At 40.1% G+C, this 24,229-nt stretch overlaps 2 protein-coding genes across 6 annotated transcripts in view; both read right to left on the reverse strand.

The window, feature by feature from the left end:
• Positions 1-1,823: 1,823 nt before the first annotated feature.
• Positions 1,824-24,229, reverse strand: part of ptprj (protein tyrosine phosphatase, receptor type J) — a 35,135-nt gene continuing 12,729 nt past the window's right edge. The window contains exons 1-30 of one of the 5 annotated variants that reach the window (XM_022754449.1): positions 18,370-18,403; positions 17,412-17,672; positions 16,929-17,189; positions 16,495-16,755; positions 14,136-14,390; positions 13,509-13,784; positions 13,004-13,267; positions 12,574-12,837; positions 11,498-11,761; positions 11,107-11,361; positions 10,460-10,723; positions 9,943-10,203; positions 9,595-9,858; positions 8,927-9,196; positions 8,553-8,816; positions 7,884-8,150; positions 7,392-7,541; positions 6,995-7,199; positions 6,358-6,473; positions 6,183-6,270; positions 6,044-6,088; positions 5,933-5,941; positions 5,712-5,799; positions 5,057-5,147; positions 4,766-4,842; positions 4,402-4,536; positions 4,197-4,313; positions 3,920-4,080; positions 3,657-3,792; positions 1,824-3,557 (exon numbers count right to left, since the gene is read on the reverse strand). In XM_022754449.1, the coding sequence (XP_022610170.1) occupies positions 3,399-3,557; positions 3,657-3,792; positions 3,920-4,080; positions 4,197-4,313; positions 4,402-4,536; positions 4,766-4,842; positions 5,057-5,147; positions 5,712-5,799; positions 5,933-5,941; positions 6,044-6,088; positions 6,183-6,270; positions 6,358-6,473; positions 6,995-7,199; positions 7,392-7,541; positions 7,884-8,150; positions 8,553-8,816; positions 8,927-9,196; positions 9,595-9,858; positions 9,943-10,203; positions 10,460-10,723; positions 11,107-11,361; positions 11,498-11,761; positions 12,574-12,837; positions 13,004-13,267; positions 13,509-13,784; positions 14,136-14,390; positions 16,495-16,755; positions 16,929-17,189; positions 17,412-17,613 (5,469 nt within the window). In that variant the 5' untranslated portion in view covers positions 17,614-17,672; positions 18,370-18,403 and the 3' untranslated portion in view covers positions 1,824-3,398. Of the gene's footprint in view, positions 3,558-3,656; positions 3,793-3,919; positions 4,081-4,196; positions 4,314-4,401; positions 4,537-4,765; positions 4,843-5,056; positions 5,148-5,711; positions 5,800-5,932; positions 5,942-6,043; positions 6,089-6,182; positions 6,271-6,357; positions 6,474-6,994; positions 7,200-7,391; positions 7,542-7,883; positions 8,151-8,552; positions 8,817-8,926; positions 9,197-9,594; positions 9,859-9,942; positions 10,204-10,459; positions 10,724-11,106; positions 11,362-11,497; positions 11,762-12,573; positions 12,838-13,003; positions 13,268-13,508; positions 13,785-14,135; positions 14,391-16,494; positions 16,756-16,928; positions 17,190-17,411; positions 17,673-18,369; positions 18,404-20,328; positions 20,366-24,229 lie in introns of those variants that run through there. The other 4 variants (XM_022754455.1, XM_022754453.1, XM_022754452.1 and 1 more) reach the window with 4 other exon arrangements.
• The window catches only part of LOC111228653 (receptor-type tyrosine-protein phosphatase H-like), a 30,744-nt gene continuing 30,005 nt past the window's right edge, over positions 23,491-24,229 (reverse strand). The window contains exon 5 of the mRNA XM_022754647.1: positions 23,491-23,612. Coding sequence (XP_022610368.1) covers positions 23,491-23,612 — 122 coding nt within the window. The remainder of the gene's footprint in view (positions 23,613-24,229) is intronic.

The following is a 24,229-nucleotide window of genomic DNA, read 5'->3' on the forward strand; positions in this document are numbered from 1 at the left end:
GCGTAACACTGTACAGCAGATACCAACCATGAAGATCAGGTAGCTATGACCTACAGGAGCAAAAATTGTGTTTGGCAGGATAATCATGCAAAATTTTAACCCTTACATTGTACGTCACAGCGCTACATTTACTATAAACGCCTTTCTCTCAATTATCTTAAAAGTAGGACTACACAACGTGAAAATACTCCATTACAAGTTAAAGTCATACATTATTCATTTTTTTATTAAGGTATTATCAGCAAAATGGTAAATAGGCAAAGTATCAAAAAGTAGACTAAAAAGTACTCATTGGGCAGCTCAATGGCTCATGTCAGTATTATATACCATTTTATTGGATTATTATTACTCATGCATTAACAAATATTTATTGCTGTGGCTGATTGAGGTGAATGTGTTTTATATACTTTTTACCACTTCTGTTTCATTGTTTGGGTTCTACTTCAGCATACTCCCTCTGTGTTAGCAATCTAATATTTGACCTTTTTTTTGCTTTCATCTGCTGGGCCATTGTGACTTTATTTTGTCTTTCTTCAAATTGAATGTCCAAAGTCATTGCTTTAATGAGCTAAACATAAACAGCCATGTGAGAGCTGTAAAATGACACAGACATGCTAATATCAGACCGCAGGCCAGACATCAACAGCCACATGTACAGTACACTTATAATGACAAGTTTGGAAGTCAGGTCTTAACTTAATTTCAAGGCAAGGTCTCCACGTAGCTGTGTGGCTGCATGTTTTCCACTTAAAAGAGCACACTTCCTTATTTATGACTATTTTTTTTTTTTTTTTTTTTTTTTTTTATGTTTTCAGAGAATGCCAAAAAAAACTATTACCACCTCAGTCAGATGTGTAATCCATTATGGTGGATTTACTGGCACATAAGCATTTGAGCTCATCATTAAATTTGGATCACCCAGTTATCTTTTGTCCTATTTTAATTTTCTATTTGCAGGTTGGACTGCTGTCATAATGGCTCCAGCTCCCTGCGTGCTGTTTTATTGCAAATCACAGCACAGGAAACTAGAAAAAGACATTCAAATGCCAAATCTATTTTTAGATCCAACTTGTGGATCTGAGAGACATGAAACAAGGATGATGAGGAGGAGTGGAGGGAGACGTAAAGAAACGGGGGAAAAGGAGGGAGGGTACTGTAAAAGATGTGAGAAATACCAGGCTTAATGAAGCCAACATGCTGACGAATTATTATATTACCACCATGCCAGGAGTTCCCTGTAGCTACTGTGTGAAAATGATTACCCTTAAAACACCACCATATTGTACAAAATCCCTCAAGTGTAGAACTGATGTGAGCTTTAAAATTAGAACTTTTTGAAGTCTGTCAGAAGCGCTGTGTAGGGTTTTTCCTCATGAAGTAGGAAACAGAAACGCTATTATTTATTCATCCTTTGAGGGTGCACTTTGCTACCTGCAAGCTCAAAGTTGCTCTGAATAATGCAGAGGTGTGCCAGCTCAATCCTCCTGTGCACCATGCAGCACATTCAATAGCTTTGCTCCTCTTAGTACTTTCCATTTGACTGAAACAATTCAAAAACTATTTGCATAATGAATTTAACAACTGTGCTATTTCTAGTTAGGCTGTCACACAAGTTATGTTTTCAATGATATTAGCTTGTAAAATGTTACATAACACAACAACTAGCATATTCTGAGTCACATCAGCCTGGAGATAGTATAACATTATGGTGAGAGTAAAAATCTGTAATTATATTGAAGATGCTTGATTCTAGTAAAGAGGAGACTGATGCCACACTCACTCATACACAGATTCAAACCACACACTACAGCCATACACATATGTGGGGTAAAAATGTAGTTACATCTTTAATACCATTTTGTTTGACAGATTAAAAGGTATTCAAATATTAAAATCTTGCTCCTTTTATATTTTTGCATTGTACCAGCAAGCATATCATAAAGCATTTCAAAAACATCCTGAAACTTTGCATCTATTTGCTATTCTTGTTTCTCAAACACAAGTGCCTTCAATCGTTTTAAGTACATTACGATACATTAAAAATAAAACATGGGCTTAAAAATATCTACAGCCTAACTGCACATATTAATTATCTTTACAAAAAAGCCGTACCTGCCTCATGGAAAATTCTGCCCTTTAGAAGCTGAAAATGAGGCTTGTGCTGCTCTGGTGATTTTAACATCTCAGGAAATGTCCATTAGACAGACCAGATATGTAGCAGGAAGTGATATAACATTGTTGTTTCTATGAGGAATGTACAATGTACAAAATAAAGACATTAACACAACAATGGATGTGACATTGACGCAGTATGGTTTTTCTATCACCATACCTCCAAGTAAAATGTTCAGTTGTCATTCTTGGATTTCCTGAGCTTTTGTTTAATGTGACACATCTCTTTAATCTTAAAAACTAATCAAAGTAAGACTGGGACAATCAGAGGCACGGTGACAAGAAAAAGGTTACAAACAGTATCACAAAGAACTGGCCAAAATATAATGAAGAAAGATACTGATAAAAATAAACATCTCATAGTTTTAAAAAGTGGACAGTGTAAAAAGACAAATGCATCCAGTGCATTATTCACTACAGTGCATTCAAATACAAAAGACTCTACAACAAACAACAAAACTCCTTCATTAAAAGGCGTTGCACAGTTCAAATTGCCTTAAGAGGTGCAAAAACTATTGGCTGTACAATCCAACAAACTTCAATAAAATATGATATATTTAAAAACTTAATTCTAAGGTTGCTATAACAAGGTAAAATCACAACAGTCCCTCTTTATCTTTTATAGTTTTGGCTTAAGCAGTAAAGCAAAAACAGAAGAGTGCCACCTATTGGTATTATAGCACACAGGTTTTTAAAAGGCACAGTATTTATACCAGCAGTTTTTTTATGCAGCCATACTAAAGGTTCATTTAATAACAAGATTTTCTTTTGTCTAAAATGTCTGTATTAATACCTATACAGCAACAACATATTACCTGAGCTAAAGATGTAATCATCAGTAAGTCATACAGTATACAGTAGTAAGCAAGCAGAAATAAAACAACAACAACAACAACAACTGAGCAATACAAAAGTATTCAATTAAAAGAAAGAATCCAAGACAGAAGTTTTCATATAATCAAAAATATTTTTGGTCAGTGATTATGTCCACTATCATATCTCCATATACAGTTTTCTCCATTGTCAAACATTCAACATTTTTAACGAATAAATACCAGAAAAAGAGGTTTGAATCCAGAAAAAGCTACAGGGTCCCTCACAAGAGCATGACATGTATAAACAATAAATACAACACAATCTGTTTAAAGCATTCCCTTTACAAATGTCTGCTGAGTTTCTTGCTAAGAGTAAGGAGAGAAGCAGAAGACCTGAGCGGTCTCTCTGGCCTATGCATTGTGGTACCCGTTTTTGCGGAAACCTTTTTTGGGTTCTACGTTCTCGTAAATAGAGAGCGCAGCTGTGTTTTGGTAGATTAGATCCACATTGGTTCCAGTTCTTGACCTGATGATGTCCATGGCGCACTGGTTTAAGAACACATACTGATCCTGCAGGGACACCAAATACAAAAGTTTGCTGAGCTGCAGCATACTGATAATTTCATGTACAGTAAGACAAAAACCACAGTGAATGTGACTGTATCCTACCTCTGTTTGCACCATTAGGGGCCGGTGCATGCGCAGATCATGGACAATGCCATACACATCCACAATATTTTCTCTTTCAATCTGGAAGATCAGACGATCAATGGCTATGAAGGTACCTGTGCGCCCAACACCAGCACTGAATGTAGACGAGGTAGACACATGGACAAGAGAGAAAAAGAATGTCGGGTGAATTTTTTGTGTCATTTCTGAAAGTTACATAGGATTGAAGGCAGAAGTGTGTGTGTGTGTGTGTTGAGTCAAACCTGCAGTGGACTACAGTAGGAGAGTGTCTGGAGTATTGGTCCATGTGTTCTCTGACTAAATGTCTGAAACTGATGAGGAGTTCAGTGGTTTCTGGTACCCCGTGATCTGGCCAGGCTGTGAAGTGGAAGTGACGCACTGAGCGGGTCTCTGCTGTTTTCACCTGGAGAACAACAACACGCAAACTCAAAATAGATGTTAAATACACCATGATGAGTGATGGTGACTGTCACACTGTGGATTTCTTTCCTCTTGAGAGGGTTACATCTCACCACTTACATTTTTAATGTCAAAGTCCCGGATGGTCCAGTCTTCAAGTGGTATTTCAGAGGTTGTTGTCACAGTGATGTTTTCAAAGTGCTTCATGCCGGAACTCCAGTACTGCTCACATTTTACCTGGCAAGGGAAAACAGTCGTTGCGTCCATGTGCATTAACTTGCATGTTGCTACTAGTCGTGGTGCTTGTGTTTGTGTTTGCACTCACTCGTCCCTGCTCATTACAGCGTGTCAGCATGACGAGGGTCTGTACGTTCTTCTCCCATATCATCCTCCAGAACTCGTTGACTGTGGTGGGCAATGGACCCTGAGCTGCAATAAACTCCTTCCTGGAGTTGTAACCCTGCCAAATGAAACATCAGCCCAGCCACAGAACACAAACATCCACCCTGTTCAGTACTTTTCTCTGAGATTCTCAGGTGTCCCAAACATCAATGTGCATGAAGGCGGAATAGTTTAAGTAGCATGGCATTAAGCAGAAGAATGAGCAGTTATGTTGTTCAGTAGGATGTTTACTGATACTGAAGCAATGACTGAAGCAGAGAGCTGCCTCGACAAGTGTCAGTACGCACCGGCATGTAGTTAGCATTGATGTAGTCGTCATAGGGACTTCCATGGATAATAGAGAGTTTCACCCTAGAGGAATCATCTAGGAGGCGAGAGAAGAGGGTAAATGGAAAAATCTACCATGTGTAAAATGTCATGGCTGCACTGATGTTCAGTTTTCTGCAATGTGAAAGAATTTAAATTAATTGAATTATTGCAGTGATAACAGATGCACCATGATAGGCGATGCTATAGTTTAAAGAGAGAGGAGTGTTACTGTTGAAAGAAGCAGAGGTGGATTTGTGAAGGTGACTCACAGGGAAGCACGTTGTTGTAGCGGTTCTTGGGCTTGTTCTCCATAGTCAGAGCGCTTGTTTTTGACTGACCCGTACCAACAAGCTTCAGGTCCTTTAAAAGAAAGGGGAAAAAAAATGTGACTCACGATTTGATGGCTCACTTTACGCCCAAAATCTAGTGCATGTGCAATACCACAGACAGCAACTACATATCAGTATGGAAGCACAGTCACTGAGATATTTGACCTCCAGTTACTAATAAATTTCATGTTTTGTTTTTGTTTTTTACTGCGAGTCCACCGCTTTGCACCAGTGAAGTATGTCGCAAATTGTAAGCATTACTGTAAAACTGATGTTTGGTCCAAATGTCTTTCAAACACTGCTTCATTTGTACCAGTACTGATTTATCTTTAAACATTACAGCATTAAAGTGTCTGACATATCTGAAGGAGAATATATTCAATATTCAATATAAACATTGAACTTAATCACATTTACACATATTAAAATTACATGATTAGATCGATCTGGAATAAACTACAAAATATACTGGACAATATTTTGATACTGATCCCATTGGCCACTAAATGTTTTTTTTTTTTTTTAGCAATAATTGTCTGCTATGAATAGGCACATTTTCTATCAGAAGCCCTTGAATATTAAGTTTTTGTTTCACCTCAAACTCTTCAGCAAAGCCACAGTTGGAGTCTGCTTTCTGCTTCTTGTAGTAATCCTCATAGTCCTCCACCCTCACCGCCACACTTCTGCTCAAATGGACACCGGAGATAAGACAAGAAATGAGTTTTGTTCAGAAAACCATTTCAGCACAGTTCAGTCTGTTCCGGTCATGATGTGTAGATCTGATTATACTTTATTATTTATAGGATTTATACTTACACTTTGGCTCTGGAAAAAGAAAGAGGAAAAAGCAACATTGACTAACAGCTATAAGCATTGTTGTCCATTTACTTTGAACTTACAATAACATGGTAAAAATGAAAGCCTTACCTCATTGAATGAATCTGAATGTCTGATGATTCTTTGTTAGATAACCTACAGTTCATAAATAGAGAGTCTGGTGTTTACTCCTATACACATTTTTATTTTATTTTACTGGTAATTTCTATCAATTATGACAATGACAAACCTTTTCCAGTAGATGATGAAGCCAATGAGGATGATGAAGAGTACAAAAAAAATTCCCAGTGTTACTCCGACAGCAGTCCCAATGACAGCTGAAATGTTGACAAAGATTACGACAGAGAGTTATTTGGGAGCGTTTCATAGCAAAACAGACAAACATAAAATGTGATTCTGGGTACCTGGGTTTTGTGGGAGTTGAACAGTAGGGTAGAAGTTTGTAATTGTGACCAGTGAATATTGAACATTCACAAGGCCATCTGTCGTAGTCAGATTTGTGCACAACACAATGGCGTATCTGCAGGATAAGAGATATCATTTTTTTTTATATGTATGTATGTATGTATGTATGTATATATATATATATATACATATGTATATATATATATATACACACAGATCTTACATTTTGACTTTTGACTTTCTTTTTAGGTCTATAATGAAATAAGTATCACAAAATAACTAATGCTGTAATATTTGCTAGATGATGTAATGATTTGTCAGTATCTGAAAACCTGCATAACTTAACATGATAAATCAAATTATCAAGATAAAATCATTACTTAACATACAATGAAAATGCATTGCTAACATTAAAAAAAATTCAAGTGTTACAGATACATCATTAGTCATTTTAATGACTATTGAAACAAAACAAAACACAAACATACATTATTACACATTATTAAGAAGTAACAACAATAGTTGGCAGTTCAAATACATATGATCTTATATAATATAGCAATAACCTATAAAGAAGATGATTATTCAGTCATTGAGATTTTACTATAATATACACAGTATCACTTTTGTTCTTACATGTATTTTCCAGTGGCATCCAGAGGACCATTAGTGTAACCGTTCCATTTGGATTCATCTCCTACTTCTATGCTCAGATGGTTGTTTCCACTGCGTGACTGGACACTGGTCTCTCTGATTGTTGCCAGGTATACTGGAGTATCCTTTGCCTTCCACTGATCATAGGTTTTCCCCAAGTACATATTCAAATTGTCACCTGAAAGGTCTGGAATAACCATTGAGTCTTAATCATATGAAACAAATAAAGAAAATATAAGAAATACCTACGACTCAGCATAAATAAATGGATCTCCAGGACTGATTCACAACAAATTGTCACTTCCGAATGAATGGATTACGATGACGTGACATAATTATAAAACACACCCTGACATTAAGAAAAGAAAAAGAAACCCACCAGAGGGGCTGTTTGTCACCATCACTCCGACATGTGTGATTGGCCCATTGGTGTCACTCAGCAGCTCTGTGTTAATCTGAAGGGAGAATCTGTTGTATACCGTCTCACTCACCAACAACAGTGACTCATAGTTGGGTGGAATGTTTGGAGCTTCAAGAATAAAAATTATGAAAAGAGAAAACGATTTGGTTTTGAGAAGTTCTTACTCATACATCTTACATCACAAAAACATTTTTAAAAAACTGTAAAGAAAATACAGAAATAGAGTTTTGAGCTTGCTACCTTAACCAGCCTAGCATATTTCTAGTGAGTGTCTCAAATGACTGGATCTCTTTCAGCATGAGCAACAGACAAATAAAGGTTTGCTGCATGTATCTCAAAAAAAATTCAAAAACCTGTATTAAAATATGTTTGAATTATGTTTGATTATTAGTATTTGCATTCTACAGTTCTACAGTGTAACTATAATGTCCACAAAGCATAATGTCCTACCTGTAATGCCTGTGTGGCATTTCAGAGACACAGGAGTGCTGGGCTCTCCACAGCTCAGTGTCTCCACAGACAGCTTGTATTCAGTATTGTGACGAAGATTGGAAACAGTCTGACTGCAACAGGTGTTTGTCGAGTTGCTGATCTTGCTGTCGTTTACAGTGACCAGGAAGCCGGAGTGCTGGCCACTGGGTGCGGTCCAGGACAAGACGATTTTTGCATTTGGTTTGTTTGGACCGTTGCACTTTAAGTGTTTCACTGGGCTTGCCTCTGCAGCATCACATAGAAATGAATGTTAGGAGAAACATAACACTGATAATTCACAAATAAAACAGTTTTTGATATTAAACTAGATTAATATATAATAATATTGGCCAAAAATATAATTGCTGCATCATTTAAGTCGAGCAATTTCCCTTCCATTACTTAAAAAAACTGTGTCCATCTGTCAGCAACATCCACTTCACTTTCTGATTAAAAAAAATGTATTAAAAATATCTAAATTGTCCTTATTAGATAAAATCTTAAAACTAGAATGCCACACTTTGTAACTGTAATTACACCTAAAATAAGCTTGCATTTCACATTTTTCATGCATGTTCAGACAAAAGACAAAATTATTTGAAACCATGTGATAGCAATATGAAATTTATCAAACTGTTATGATCATACTTGTGCAGCTGGAATTCGATGTTGGAGCACTCTGTGTTCCGTCAGAGGTCTCTGTGGTGACATTATAGCTATAGAGGCTGCCAGGATCCAGCTTATAGATAGTATACTCAGTTTTGGATGTTATGTTACTGATGGGCCCATCTTGGCCTTGCCAGGTCAATTTGTAACGATAACCTCCTTTGTAATCAGCAGGTTGTTTCCATGTGACTGTGATGTTGTTCTCTTCTGCCTTACGAGGCACAAGAGACTCCACACTCAATGGTCCTGTATGCAAGACATTTAAGAGATGTAAATGTTACTCCAGATATAAAAAAGGTGACAGAGGAGAGTGCTTGTGCTTGCACATTGCTTGGGTACAGAAATAAAACCCTTACTTGTAGTAACAAAGTAGATGTGAACCCTCTCACTCTCAAAACCCATGACACCCACTGTTACGATGGAGATGTTGTAGGAAGTCCCAGAAAGCAGGGGGGCAAAAGTGTGACTGGTGGTGTTGGTAATGAAGACTCCATCTCCCTGGGATGGTGTGTTGGTCAGTTTGTAGACGAATGATGCACCAGTCATCAGAGGAGCTTCCTCCCACCTAATTTCAATGGAACTGGTTGTCTTTGTCAGGACTTCAATTGACCCGGGAGGGTTAGGGACTGGGAGGGGTAAGGAGTGGAATTGAAGCATGTTAACTTCAACAAGCAGAGTTATTCTTCCATTCATCAACTCAAAACATTTTTATGATATTGCTATCCTTCCACAGTGAGTGAGTAATGTCACTCAGAAGGATGATAGAGGAGTAACCATTATCGTTTCATTGCACATCGTGTTCTTTAAAGCACGATCAGCTGCGCTTGCAACTGCAGGACTACATCATTATATTACAAAAAATAAAGTCAAAGAAGATATCACTGTTGTTCCCAATGTCAAGAAAATTTTCATGGCATAAATAAAACCTGAAAAACTAAAAACTAAAAATGTGCAGAACTTCTTCTGCATTACTGGTTACAACACCACTGAAAACTTTAATTGTTAACACATTTATCATACTTACAAGTTCCATTAGTGACGGATCTAGATGATGCACTGAAGGGTCCACTATATGAGATTACCCTGGCAGTGTAAAGCCTCCCTGCGGACAGGCTTTCAAACAGAGAAGAGGTACTGGTAGAGTTAGTCTCTTTCTCCTCTATAGCTGAGGAAGTTCCATTTAGATAAACCTTGTAATATTCCACTTTTCCAGAAGGTTTGGGCCATGACACCAGGATCGAACTATTGGAGCCCTGGCTGGAGATGCTGGGTTGCACTGTCTCAGGCTCTGTTAATGTACACAGGAGGAAAGATTAAAGCTAAATCAATTAGTTGAAATAAACAAAACAGAAATGAAAGGTGAGAATCTTACTAGTGTACTGCGAGGTGCATTCTGCTTCCCCTTCGATGCCATCCGCTGCCCTGACTGAAACACAGAAGGTGCATTCGGTCCCAGGGGTGAGCGCTGAGATCTGGGCAACGTTTTCTGCAATGGTTTTGTTTTGGGAGCCACAGCCACTTGTCTGAATCCGATATTTATATTCACTCTTATCCTCCAGTGGTACTTCCCAAGTCAGATGTACAGTGGTTGTGTTTAAGGTTTTAGCCTTCAACGATCTAATTCTATGAGGCCCTACAAACAGAGAAGAGAGGGTTAATTTTGAAAACAACAACATTAGGCACACTTGTTCTTCCATATTCTGTCAAATTAGCTGCACTTCCCTCAGTACAAAAGTTACAGACAGATAAAAGGTAAAGGAATAAAGATAAACTAAATGTGTTTCGTTAAGTGTGTAATTGTCTTCTTTGGTTGTTTTGCTTATTTAGCTTTGTTGTAATATTGTAAATGTCCAGGTGTAGAGACAGTGTATGTATACATATATACATACGTGTATAGTAGGAGACTGTCACAGGAGATGCCTGAGTGCCATCTGGTGTCTGTGTAGTGACAGTGAAGTTGTAGCTGCTCCCAGATGAAAGTCCATTGATTTCGTCTTTGGTGTTAAAAACTACTTTTTCAGAAGAAGGAAAGGAGCCATTGGTGACTTGCACCTTATATGAATAGTGAGATTTGCTCTGCCTTTGTTCCCACACCAAGGTCACTGAATTTGTGGTGATTTTTTCCTCTCTCAGGCTGCTTACAGGATATGGTCCTGAGAAAATAAAACAGATGAGACACAGTGGATATAAAAAATAAGTTTTCAGTCAGATTTTGGGCAAAAATAGCATCTGCGGTTCGCCACAAAGACATAAGGGGTAAAGAAACAAGCATTTGGGAGTTAATATGCTGTAATAATTATGTACTCAGTATGCCACTTGGTGCTTCTGGCCTTGAAATGATGTCAATGGACACCCATCTAGCTCATAAATCACATTTCTAAATAGATGAATGAATAAACTCGAATCGAACAATAAAAACTGACTACAGACAGAAAAAGACTAACTTTAGAAAAAGAAAACTATTAAGAAAATATAATAAAGTTTACCATCCACAGTAATAACCCTTATGTGATCTATGTGTATCAATCACACTCACTGGTATAGTTCTGTGCTGTCACTGCTGTGCTCTCATAGCCATATACGCCTACAGTAACAACAGAGATGTTGTAGGGGCTTCCAGATTCCAGTCTGTCCAACAGGAACCAGTTGTTTTCAGTCAGATAGGAGCCATTAACGGTGGACACACTGAAGTTGTATTTATTATGGTCCATGTCCTCTGGAACTGGCCAGGTAAAGTTGATGGACTCCACAGTCTGAGACTCCACTGTGATGGGGCCAGGAGGGTTGGGAACTGAAGAGGAAAAGGAATACTGTTTCATTAGAGCTTAATTCAAATAAGCATTTATTAAATAAATGGTCAAAATACATACAAAATGCAAAAGTACAAACAGATTTGATTTACAAGTCACAATCTTGATGTAACTCACGAGTTGCGTTGCAAATTCTTTGACTGTAGCTCTCAAAAGATCCACTTGTGGTGAACACCTCTACACAGTAAAGCACTCCTGGTATCAGGCGCTGAAATACTTTGGTTACAGTAGTGTTGCTCAGATCCGTGCTGTTCCCCACCAACTGCCCATCTCTGTACAGCAGGACAGTGTAGGAGACCACCGCCCCAACTGCTGGGGTCCAGCTCACTGACATGGTAGTTGTGTTTCCTATGGCTATGATGTCAGAAACTGCCTCAGGCCCTGAAGGAAAAAAGATTTGAATTTAATGTAATATACATTGAGATAATCTTAAATATCTCAGATCTGTCTAACATAATGAGCACACATTAAGTTAACTTGAAAAAAATAGGCAGGGTGGAGAGTAACACAATAATTGTAACACAGTTATTGTATTCTAAAATGTTCTATGATGGACTCTAGACTGAACATTTTAAAGGAAGACCTGCATTACAAACTGGAGTTGTGGCATTCGAAATATGTGGGAATTTAACAGGCAGGGCGTTTTTTTTTGGGAGATTAAAGTGGCAATAGACAAGTTTTTTTGCTTTTATTTATGAATTAATTTAGGAATAACTTAGGAATTAAATGTTGATTGCACAATGTGATGACTATAGAACAATGACACCGCCTGTTTCACCTTCAGATTGGTTCCCTATAAGCCTTGCTTTCGATATACAACTCTATCTGTCGCTGGGTACAAAATCTCCTGGGAAAAAATGGAGTCACTGTGGAAACACTACCCAGCAAAAGAAAAAAAGGGTCCTGTTGTCAGATGGGGCAAGGAAGGTGAAGCATTCACTCAATGGAGAGAGCAATGGTTGGACTGGGCCAGAAATTCAGCCCTGAGCTTATCCGCTGGGATCATTTCCAAGTAATACCACTGGGAAACACTGGGGGTTGAAAAGTTGTCTGTTTCCACTTTAACCCATAATAGGGACTAAAAATCATTTTGTCACCTTTGCTTGGATTTTGAGCATTCTGGTGTTTTTTTTATAGTTGTCTCTCATGTCTGTCATATATATAAACACATTTTAGAAATGTTGAAGACATACTTGTGTAACTTGATGTGTTTTCCCTTGTGGACTTGACCCCTTCTACAACTGTAAACACATAAAAAGTGTACAGTTCTCCAGGTGTCAGATGGAAGAAGGTATAAGTCTCTGTCTCTGTTTGATTTTTCTGAACCTCTATGGCGTCCTGGAGCGCTATCACCAGGTAGGAGTAGGAAGTCTTAAAATCACTTTGTTTGACCCACGTCAGCCGGATGGCTGTTGTGTTCACTTCACTCACTGTGAGGTTGGTCACTGCTTTGGGCACTGTAGCAAATACAGCAGAGGGTTATATAAGGCCAAAAACCTCAACAAAGGTATTTTATATTTTTGTGGTTTGTGGTTTTGTGTATATAGGATATCATAAAGTTAAAGCAGTATAGAACCAATTAAGGCTTCAGCAGTTTCGCTGTGTTTAAAAAGAAGGTCTTACGTGTGTAATTGAATGTCTGTTCCTCCGTGGATTCAATTCCTGGTTCTATTCTTGTGATGACACTGATATTATATCTAGTTCCTGGCTTCAGGCCAAGTATATCTTTGCTGTTATTGCTTGTTTGAAATGTTTCTGTGGCGTTGGTGGTGTAGGTTGTAATCAAGTATATGTAATATGACTGGGCTCCCAGCGGGTATGACCATTCCACTCTGATCGAGGTGGTGGATTTAGGGTGGGCTGCAATGTTCAACACAGGGTTGGGCACTAGAAAGATGACAAACAAGATGGAAATGTTAGTTAGAAAAGTAATTTGATAAGAAGAGATTTCTGTCACATACTTTATGATGCATTTATAATATACAGTAAGTTATGTAATATGCAGTATTCTTAGGTGCTGGCAAAAACAAACCACTGGGTTGTCATATAAATATTGCAAATTTGAATTAAAACACTCCAAGCAATAGAGACACTTCTCTGTCCTTTGGTGTCTCCTTGTTGTACTCACGAGTGAAAGTAGAATAACTGACAGCCATGCTCCTTAAATTTTGGGGTCCAACTGTTTCGACAGTTATATTGTAGCGAATTCCAGAGAAAAGCTGGGACAGCTCTGTGCTATTGAGTGTGGAGGTTTTGTTTTGTAGCTCGCTATGCTCAGACTGGTGATAAGTGATATGGTAGCTGATGTCTGGAGCACCCTCCATCAAGACAGGAATCGCCCACTTCAGGAGGAGCGACGAGTTTGTCCTGTCACTGATGATAATGGAACCAGGAGGCGTGGGACCTAAGAGGTGTGAATAACAGGTACAGGTCAGTAATATTTTCCTTTAACTGTGTTGTTTAAAAAAACAAACAAATATAAAACAAAAAGTTTTTGCAGTCAGGCTCTAGTGTGGTGATTCTGGAGACATGCAATTGGTGAGATCAAACACACAATGTAAAGAGCATTTTGTTAGCATGGTGTTTCGACAAAATATCACATTTACTGAATGTGTTTAATGGTTTAAATCCATTAAATGAACTACTTTTACTTACAAAACATTATTAGAAGTATAACCCATATTATTTAGCTGCTCTCAAGATCTGATCAAGAAAACCCCATGAAAACAACAACAGAAAAGGATGTTAAACTTACTAGTTGCAAGTGAAGCCTGGTCAGACATGTTGTTTAAGTTTCCAGCTACAGCTGTCACTATGATATCATAGATTCTCCCAGGATATAAATCAGTAAAGTTGGCTGTGGTGGCTCTTGTTACGGTGGTATTCGAATAGTTCAGTATCGTATTTGAGATTGTCACCACGTAATGATCAACATTCCCTTTAGGCAAAGTCCAGCTGACAGACAAGCTATTAGTTCCTTGTCCTGTAATGTCCCCAGGCTTCGCAGGCCCTGTACAAAAAAACAAGTATAAGGTGTTTTTTTTCTTATAATTACCTTGTGAAAAAACATAATATGATGTGTCACATTTTGAAATGACAAAATGTAAATAAAGTACATATATTTGCTGTTAATGCATATTTTAATCAATTAAAAGCTAAAATATTGAATTTTGATTATTAGATATTAGTACTCCATTCACCATACTTCCACTCTATTTATTCCTGTATTTCGGGATGTAGGGGGCTCTGCATAGAAATAGCACCTTTGTTGTCTGATGGCTGGACTCTAACTGGCAGAGTAGACAGGCCTCACTGGCTCTCATCCATTTCCTAAATTTCTCACGTGCTCACTGTCTCAGCTGGCAGGCTAAAGCACATTAGAATGTGAATCTGCTGAGTGTCTATGCCTGACCCTAAGATCCAAACAATGGCACCAGCTCGACCTCATCGTCATGGCACAAGAGGCACTGACCAACATCAACATCAGTCAACAGCAGTCATCCAGCTTTTCCTCACCTCCCTTGACCAAGTGCTCTCTGCCTCCAACCAGCAAAGTGCTGTGGACAAATGGAACTGCCTATATAACTTTATTTAGGCCCTTGCAGCTTATGGCAAGAAAGCGAGGAGGAACACAGACCAACGCAGCAGAGATGGAACCAGTCATCAAGGGCCAAATGTACTGCTTCCCTCAAGCACAAGGCAAACCATCAACAAAGAACTTTGAGACTCTGAGAGAAGCTAAAAACAGAGGCCAGCAAAGAACAAAAATCTGTGCCAACAACTACTGGGCTGAGCTCTCCTCCAACATTCAGACCATCTCTAACATGGGGGACATCAGGGGCATGGATGAGGGGATCAAACAAGCAACAGGTCCCCCCCCATCATGAAAATGGTGTCATTCAAATCCAAGTCAGGTGAAGTCATCACCATTGGCAGCAAGCAGATGGAAAGGTGAGCTGAACACTACATGGAGCTGTACACAGCAGCAAACACTGCGTCCGAGGCAGTGTGAACAGCATTGCAAGCCTGTCTGTGATAGAGGAGCTTAATAAAGAACAAGGGAGAAGCTCAGCAAAGCCACCGATAGCCTTGCATTCAGCAAAGCCCCAGGTGCTGACAGGATAACACCCAAAGTCATCAAACTTAGGAAACCTTTCTTACTTCCACATCCTCACAATATCCTCCACCTCTATTGGAATGAAGGAGTTCTCCCCCTGGATGTGTGTGATACCAAGATTGTCATGATGTACAAGAACAAATGACAGCAGTAACTACCTTTGATCTTCACCCTTCACCAGCTGCAGGAGAAATCCCAAGAGCAGAGGACCCCTTGATCTTGCCTCTATCGATCTCACAAAGACCTTTAACCTTGTCGGCAGAAATGGTCTCTTCAAGCTTCCTGTGAAAATTGTAAACTGTGTTCTTGCGCCAACTCTCTCTGGTATTCTCTTTTCTCTCCTGCTGGTGTTTGCATTTGGCTCAACCCCTGATGGTATCTACCTACACACCAGAGCTGACACCAGACTGTTTAACCTTGCCTGCTTGCAGTCCAAGACCAAAATAACCAGTGTGCTCCTGAGGGGAATGGTATTTACAGACAATGGACGCGTCATCAGCACCCTGCAATAAGACAGTGACGCCTGGACCACCTGCACCAGCCAAGAAAAACGGCTGAACAACTTCCACCTGGGATTGCCTACGCCACATCCCGGATATTACATGGCAGGAGAGAGTACCTAACAGTCCTGGAACAAGATCATTCCTCCAGCATGTTTACCATGACTCCAAGGTTGGAAGACTGACAAAAGGCACACATCCTTACTACAGAAGAATAGACATAAGGGAACTGCAAGCAGCATCTCCCTCTTCTGTACCAACCTGTTGTTAGGTTTATTAATGTTTTGTTTTGTCTGACCAACAAGAAGAACCGGAAAACCCTCCTAGGAAGATATAACCCTGATACACCTGAACTTCTCCTTTGAGAGGACTTGTTATTCTACACCTGGACTTGACTTATATTAGCCTCTGAATGTCGTCCTACTTGTGATCATTCTCCACCAGGTCTCCTCAGCAGACCTCCTGACAGTATCAACCACATTTAAACGCTTACTTACTTGTGTACTGAGTAACAGCAGTGGTCTGTCCCTTAGTATGGTTGTCATCTGCCACTGCAGTAACATTTATTTTATACTGGACACCAGCAGTCAGGTTACTAATGGTCATAGATGTTTCAGACACATTTTCAGTGGCACTGAAATTTCCATCTGTCCACTCCACTGTATAGAAGGAGCTGTTTCCTTCTGGTTCACTCCAGTTCACAGACACAGAGGATGTGGTGACGTTTGTGACAGTGAGATTTCTGACTAGTTCAGGCCCTGTGATGCAGGATAAATACACAATGAGGAAAAACACGACACAGATTGATGAAAACATCTAACATTAGAATTGAGGTGTTACATGAAGAGGGCTAACTTGGTCAATTAAACGAACTAGATTAAAGAAGATGAACATCCATGAACAGATGTTGAATGCACAAAGTGTGGCTTACTTGTGACTGAGGTGAATGTGTAAGGGTCTCCTTCTGTCTCATTGTCTCCAGCAACAGCTGTGATGGTGATTGTGTATTTAGTACCAGAGATCAGCTCTGACAGCACAGCAAAGTTATCATTTGTGTATGTAGTCATCAGCAGTCCACCATTGTGCCACTCCAACCTGTACATGAACACCTCACCAGGAGGTGAGGCCCAGTTCACAGAGATGGAGGAGGTGTTTTGGGACACAATGTGATGGTTTCCAATTATACCTGGTCCTATACAGGAGAGGAGAGGAGAGGAGAGGATAAGACTTGGGAGTAAAACCTGTAATCTGAGATGAAAAGAGCAGCAACTAGATGAAGAAAAAAGACAATTAGAAAAGTACTCACATCAAGACAAATAAATTATAAAGTATTACATTTTTTTGGGATTTAAGCACTAAAACACAAAACGGGGTAGAGCCACCATGATCAGAAAAATCATATTCATCATCTTACTTGTATGATGAAAAATCTGTGCCATTTCACTTTCTGTTTGGTTATCTCCAGCCACTGCTATGACAGTAAAACTGTAATTCACTCCAGCAGTCAGCTCAGTGATGTTTAGTTTTGTTTCAGTGATAGTGACCCTCCCGTTAGTTGATCCATTAGTCCACTGTACTCTATAAAAGGAGCGCTTTCCCTTTGGTTCAGTCCACATCACATACACTGAGGATGTGGTGACGTTAGTGACACTGAGGTTACAGACTACTTCAGGCTCTGTGAGGGAAAACGTGTTAAATGGGTAAATAGAGAGTTTTTATCATTTCATCAAGCATCTACTTTGAAAATCTTTTAAATTAGTAGTAACAGTGAAAACATGAGACATGCTGCTCCAGCAAAGTGATCAAGCTGCTTCCATCCAGCTGGAAGTTCATTTAGCATCCTTTTTAAACATCGACTTTTTCATGTAGCCACATTTCTTAAGGCAGACACCCAGGGTCATCCTTAACAGGTGACCAAACCCCCTCGTCTGACTTGTGTCATAACAGAGAAAAGGCAGCTTGACATAGAGACTGACTTTCCACTGCACAATGAAAAGTGAATCAACTCTGTGTTGACGACTCATTTCAGCTGCTGTATCCAGACCTCATTCTCTCAGTCCCTATCTAGAATCTTTAGCCAGAGCTACGGAGCAAAAACAAAACTGGACCAACAAAAATACAAACATTTGCCTCACTGCTGAACTCTCTGATCATCACTGTGATCCAGTTCAACAGCATCACTGAAGCTGATGCCCAACACAGCCTCAGTACAACCAACAACTGTCTCACCCTCCTGTGAGGATACAACCCTGATACACCTGAACTTCTCCTTTGAGAGGACTTGTTATTCCACACCTGGAGAGTCTTCTCCACCAGGTCTCCCTCAGCAGACCTCCTGGACACGTATCAACCACATTTAAACGCTTACTTACTTGTGTACTGAGTAACAGCAGTGCTCTGTCCCTTAGTATGTTGTCATCTGCCACTGCAGTAACATTTTATTTTATACTGGACACCAGCAGTCAGGTTACTAATGGTCATAGATGTTTCAGACACATATTTCACTGGCACTGAAATTTCCATCTGTCCACTCCACTGTATAGAAGGAGCTGTTTCCTTCTGGTTCACTCCAGTTCACAGACACAGAGGATGTGGTGACGTTTGTGACAGTGAGATTTCTGACTAGTTCAGGCCCTGTGATGCAGGATAAATACACGGAGGAAGAGGAGAAAGAAAACTCATGACTGTGGCAAGTACAAAATAGGAGAGTGCAGACACCCATACAAACAAACTACAAACAGCAAAAAGCTGTAATTCAAAATAGATAAAATGTGTTTACTTGTGACTGAGGTGAATGTGTAAGGGTCTCCTTCTGTCTCATTGTCTCCAGCAACAGCTGTGACGGTGATTGTGTATTTAGTACCAAGAGATCAGCTCTGACAGCACAGCAAAGTTATCATTTGTGTATTTAGTCATCAGCACTCCACCATTGTGCCACTCCAACCTGTACATAGAACACCTCACCAGGAGGTGAGGTCCAGTCTCACAGAGATAGGAGGAGGTGTTTTGGACAACAATATGATGGTTTCCAATTATACCTGGTCCTATACAGGAAGGAGAGGAGAGGAGAGGAGAGGAGAGAGGAGAGGAGAGGAGAGGAAGGAGAGGAGGGAGAGAGAGGAGAAGGAGAGAGAGGGGAAGGACGTGGGACTTAAACCTAGTAACATTATTTGTGATGTGTCTGTTGGTTACAAAAAGCACATCAGTAACATTCATATATTAAATGTGGATTTTAATGTTCTGATCCTCATGAAAAAAAACTTTTCTATCATTTTGTTTTTGTGATGTAATAAAACACAAAACGGGTAGAGCCACCATGATCAGAAAAATCATATTCATCATCTTACTTGTATGATGAAAAATCTGTGCCATTTCACTTTCTGTTTGGTTATCTCCAGCCACTGCTATGACATGAAAACTGTAATTCACTCCAGCAGTCAGCTCAGTGATGTTTAGTTTTGTTTCAGTGATAGTGACCCTCCCGTTAGTTGATCCATTAGTCCACTGTACTCTATAAAAGGAGCGCTTTCCCTTTGGTTCAGTCCACATCACATACACTGAGGATGTGGTGAGTTAGTGACACTGAGGTTACAGACTACTTCAGGCTCTGTGAGGGAAAATGTGTTAAATGGGTAAATAGAGAGTTTTTATCATTTCATCAAGCATCTACTTTGAAAATCTTTAAATGTAGTAGTGTGAAAACATGAGACATGCTGCTCACCAAAGTGATAAGCTGCTTCCATCCAGCTGGAAGTTCATTTAGCATCCTTTTAACACAGAGCTTTTTCATGTAGCACATTTCTTAAGGCAGACACCCAGGGTCATCCTTAACAGGTGACCAAACCCCCTCGTCTGACTTGTGTCATAACAGAGAAAAGGCAGCTTGACATAGAGACTGACTTTCCATGCACAATGAAAAAGTGAATCAACTCTGTGTTGACGACTCATTTCAGCTGCTGTTATCCACACCTCATTCTCTCAGTCCCTATCTAGAATCTTTAGCCAGAGCTACGGAGCAAAACAAAACTGGACCAACAAAATATACAAACATTTGCCTCACTGCTGAATCTCTCATCATCACTGTGATCCTCAACAGCATCATGAAGCTGATGCCCAACACAGCCTCAGTACAACCAACAACTGTCTCACCCTCCTGTGAGGATACAACCCTGATACACCTGAACTCTCCTTTGAGAGGACTTGTTATTCCACACCTGACTTCTCTTATATTAGCCTCGAATGTCGTCCTGCTTGTGATCATTGCAGAGTCTCCCACCAGGTCTCCTCAGCAGACCTCCTGACAGTATCACCACATTTAAACGCTTACTTACTTGTGTACTGAGTAACAGCAGTGGTCTGTCCCTTAGTATGGTTGTCATCTGCCACTGCAGTAACATTTATTTTATACTGGACACCAGCAGTCAGGTTACACAATGGTCATAGATGTTTCAGACACATTTTCAGTGGCACTGAAATTTCCATCTGTCCACTCCACTGTATAGAAGGAGCTGTTTCCTTCTGGTTCACTCCAGTTCACAGACACAGAGGATGTGGTGACGTTTGTGACAGTGAGATTCTGACTAGTTCAGGCCCTGTTGATGAGGATAATACACGGTGAGGAAGAGGAGAAAGAAAACTCATGACTGTGGCAAGTACAAAATAGGAGAGTGCAGACACCCATACAACACAACTACAAACAGCAAAAAGCTGTAATTCAAATAGATAATATGTTTCTTGTGACTGAGGTGAATGTGTAAGGGTCTCCTTCTGTCTCATTGTCTCCAGCAACAGCTGTGACGGTGATTGTGTAGTTAGTACCAGAGATCAGCTTGACAGCACAGCAAAGTTATCATTTGTGTATGTAGTCATCAGCACTCCACCATTGTGCCACTCCAACCTGTACATGAACACCTCACCAGGAGGTGAGGTCCAGTTCACAGAGATGGAGGAGGTGTTTTGGGACACAATATGATGGTTTCCAATTATACCTGGTCCTATACAGGAGAGGAGAGGAGAGGAGAGGAGAGGAGGGGAAGGGGAGGAGAGAGGGAGAGAGAGGAGGAAGGAGAGGGAGAGAGGAGAGGAGAGGAGGAGAGAGAGGAGAGGGAGGAGAGGAGAGAGGAGAGGAGAGAGGAAGGAGAGGAGGGGAGAGGAGAGGCGTGGACTTAAACCTAGTAACATTTATTTGTGATGTGTCTGTTGGTTACAAAAAGCACATCAGTAACATTCATATATTAAATGTGGATTTTTGTTCTGATCCTCATAAAAAAAAACTTTTCTATCATTTGTTTTGTGAGTAAATAAACACAAAACGGGGTAGAGCCACCATGATCAGAAAAATCATATTCATCATCTTACTTGATGATGAAAAATCTGCTCATTTCACTTTCTGTTTGGTTATCTCCAGCCACTGCTATGACAGTAAAACTGTAATTCACTCCAGCAAGTTCAGCTCAGTGATGTTTTTTTTGTTTCAGTTGATAGTGACCCTCCCGTTAGTTGATCATTCCCATTTAGTCCAACGTGTGGATCTACTATAAGAGAGCGAGTTGCGTGTGTGTCACACAGCATATACTGAGATCGGGTGAGGTTAGTCGAGACTGGTACAGACTACTCAGGCTCTGTGAGGGAAAACGTGTTAAATGGGTAAATAGAGAGTTTTTATCATTTCATCAAGCATCTACTTTGAAAATCTTTTAAATTAGTAGTAACAGTGAAAACATGAGACATGCTGCTCCAGCAAAGTGATCAAGCTGCTTCCATCCAGCTGGAAGTTCATTTAGCATCCTTTTTAAACATCGCTTTTTCATGTAGCACATTCTTAAGGCAGACACCAGGTCATCCTTAACAGGTGACCAAACCCCTCGTCTGACTTGTGTCATAACAGAGAAAAGGCAGCTTGACATAGAGACTGACTTTCCACTGCACAATGAAAGTGAATCAACTCTGTGTTGACGACTCATTTCAGCTGCTGTATCCAGCCCTATTCTCTCAGCATCCTATCTAGAATCTTTAGCCAGAGCTATACGGAGCAAAAACAAAAACTGGACCAACAAAAATACAAACATTTGCCTCACTGCTGAACTCTCTGATCATCACGTGTGATCCAGTTCAACAGCATCACTGAAGCTGATGCCAACACAGCCTCAGTACAACCAACAACTGTCTCACCCTCCTGTGAGGATACAACCCGATACACCTGAACTTCTCCTTTGAGAGGGACTTGTTATTCCACACCTGGACTTCTCTATTATTAGCCTCTGAATGTCGTCCTGCTTGTGATCATATGCAGAGTTCTTCTCCACCAGGTCTCCTCAGCAGACCTCCTGACAGTATCAACCACATTTAAACGCTTACTTACTTGTGTACTGAGTAACAGCAGTGCTCTGTCCCTTAGTATGGTTGTCATCTGCCACTGCAGTAACATTTATTTTATACTGGACACCAGCAGTCAGGTTACTAATGGTCATAGATGTTTCAGACACATTTTCAGTGGCACTGAAATTTCCATCTGTCCACTCCACTGTATAGAAGAGCTGTTTCCTTCTGGTTCACTCCAGTTCACAGACACAGAGGATGTGGTGACGTTTGTGACAGTGAGATTTCTGACTAGTTCAGGCCTGTGATGCAGGATAAATACACGGTGAGGAAGAGGAGAAGAAAACTCATGACTGTGGCAAGTACTAAATAGGAAGAGCAACACCCATACAACAAACTACAAACAGCAAAAAGCTGTAATTCAAAATAGATAAATGTGTTTACTTGTGACTGAGGTGAATGTGTAAGGGTCTCCTTCTGTCTCATTGTCTCCAGCAACAGCTGTGACGGTGATTGTGTAGTTAGTACCAGAGATCAGCTCTGACAGCACAGCAAAGTTATCATTTGTGTATTAGTCATCACACTCCACCATTGTGCCACTCCAACTTACATGAACACCTCACCAGGAGGTGAGGTCCAGTTCACAGAGATGGAGGGTGTTTTGGGACACAAATATGATGGTTTCCAATTATACCTGGTCCTATAACAGGAGAGGAGAGGAGAGGAGAGGAAGGAGGGAGGAGAGGAGAGAGAGAGGAGAGGAGGGAGAGAGGGAGAGGAGGCGAGGAGAGGAGGAGAGAGGAGAGAGAGGAGAGGAGAGAGGAGAGGAAGGGAGAGAGGAGTGGTTTAACCTAGTAACATTTATTTGTGATGTGTCTGTTGGTTACAAAAAAGCACATCAGTAACATTCATATATTAAATGTGGATTTTGTTTTCTGATCCTCATAAAAAAAAACTTTTCTATCATTTTGTTTTGTGATGTAATAAAACACAAAACGGGGTAGAGCCACCATGATACAGAAAAATCATATTCATCATCTTACTTGTATGATAAAATCTGTGCCTTTCACTTTCTGTTGGTTATCTCCAGCCACTGCTATGACAGTAAAACGTTAATTCACTCCAGCAGTCAGCTCAGTGATGTTTAGTTTTGTTTCAGTGATAGTGACCTCCCGTTAGTTGTCCATTAGTCCACTGTACTCTAATAAAGAGAGCGCTTCCTTTTGGTTCAGTAACATCACATACACTGAGGATGTGGTGACGTTAGTGACACTGAGGTTACAGACTACTTCAGGCTCTGTGAGGGAAAGTGTTAAATGGGTAAATAGAGAGTTTTTTCATCATTCATCAGCATTACATCTTTGAAAATCTTTTAAATAGTAGTATCAGTAGAAACATGAGACATGCTGCTCCAGCAAAGTGATCAAGCTGCTTTCCATCCAGCTGGAAGTTCATTTAGCATCCTTTTTAACATCGACTTTTTCATGTAGCCACATTCTTAAGGCGACACCCACCAGGGTCAACTTAACGTGTGACCAAACCCCCTCGTCTGACTTGTGTCATAACAGAGAAAAAGGCAGCTTGACATAGAGACTGACTTTCAGCGCACAATGAAAAGTGAATCAACTCTGTGTTGACGACTCATTTCAGCTGCTGTATCCAGACCTCATTCTCTCAGTCCCTATCTAGAATCTTTAGCCAGAGCTACGGAGCAAAACAAAACTGGACCAACAAAAATACAAACATTGCCTCACTGCTGCTCTCTGATCATCACTGTGATCCAGTTCAACAGCATCACTGAAGCTGATGCCCAACACAGCCTCAGTACAAACCAACAACTGTCTCCCTCCTGTGAGGATACAACCCTGATACACCTGAACTTCTCCTTTGAGAGGACTTGTTATTCCACACTCT

Source organism: Seriola dumerili, unplaced genomic scaffold (genome assembly GCF_002260705.1).
Source record: "Seriola dumerili isolate Sdu_G_001 unplaced genomic scaffold, Sdu_1.0 BDQW01000219.1, whole genome shotgun sequence".
Lineage (NCBI taxonomy): Eukaryota > Metazoa > Chordata > Actinopteri > Carangiformes > Carangidae > Seriola > Seriola dumerili.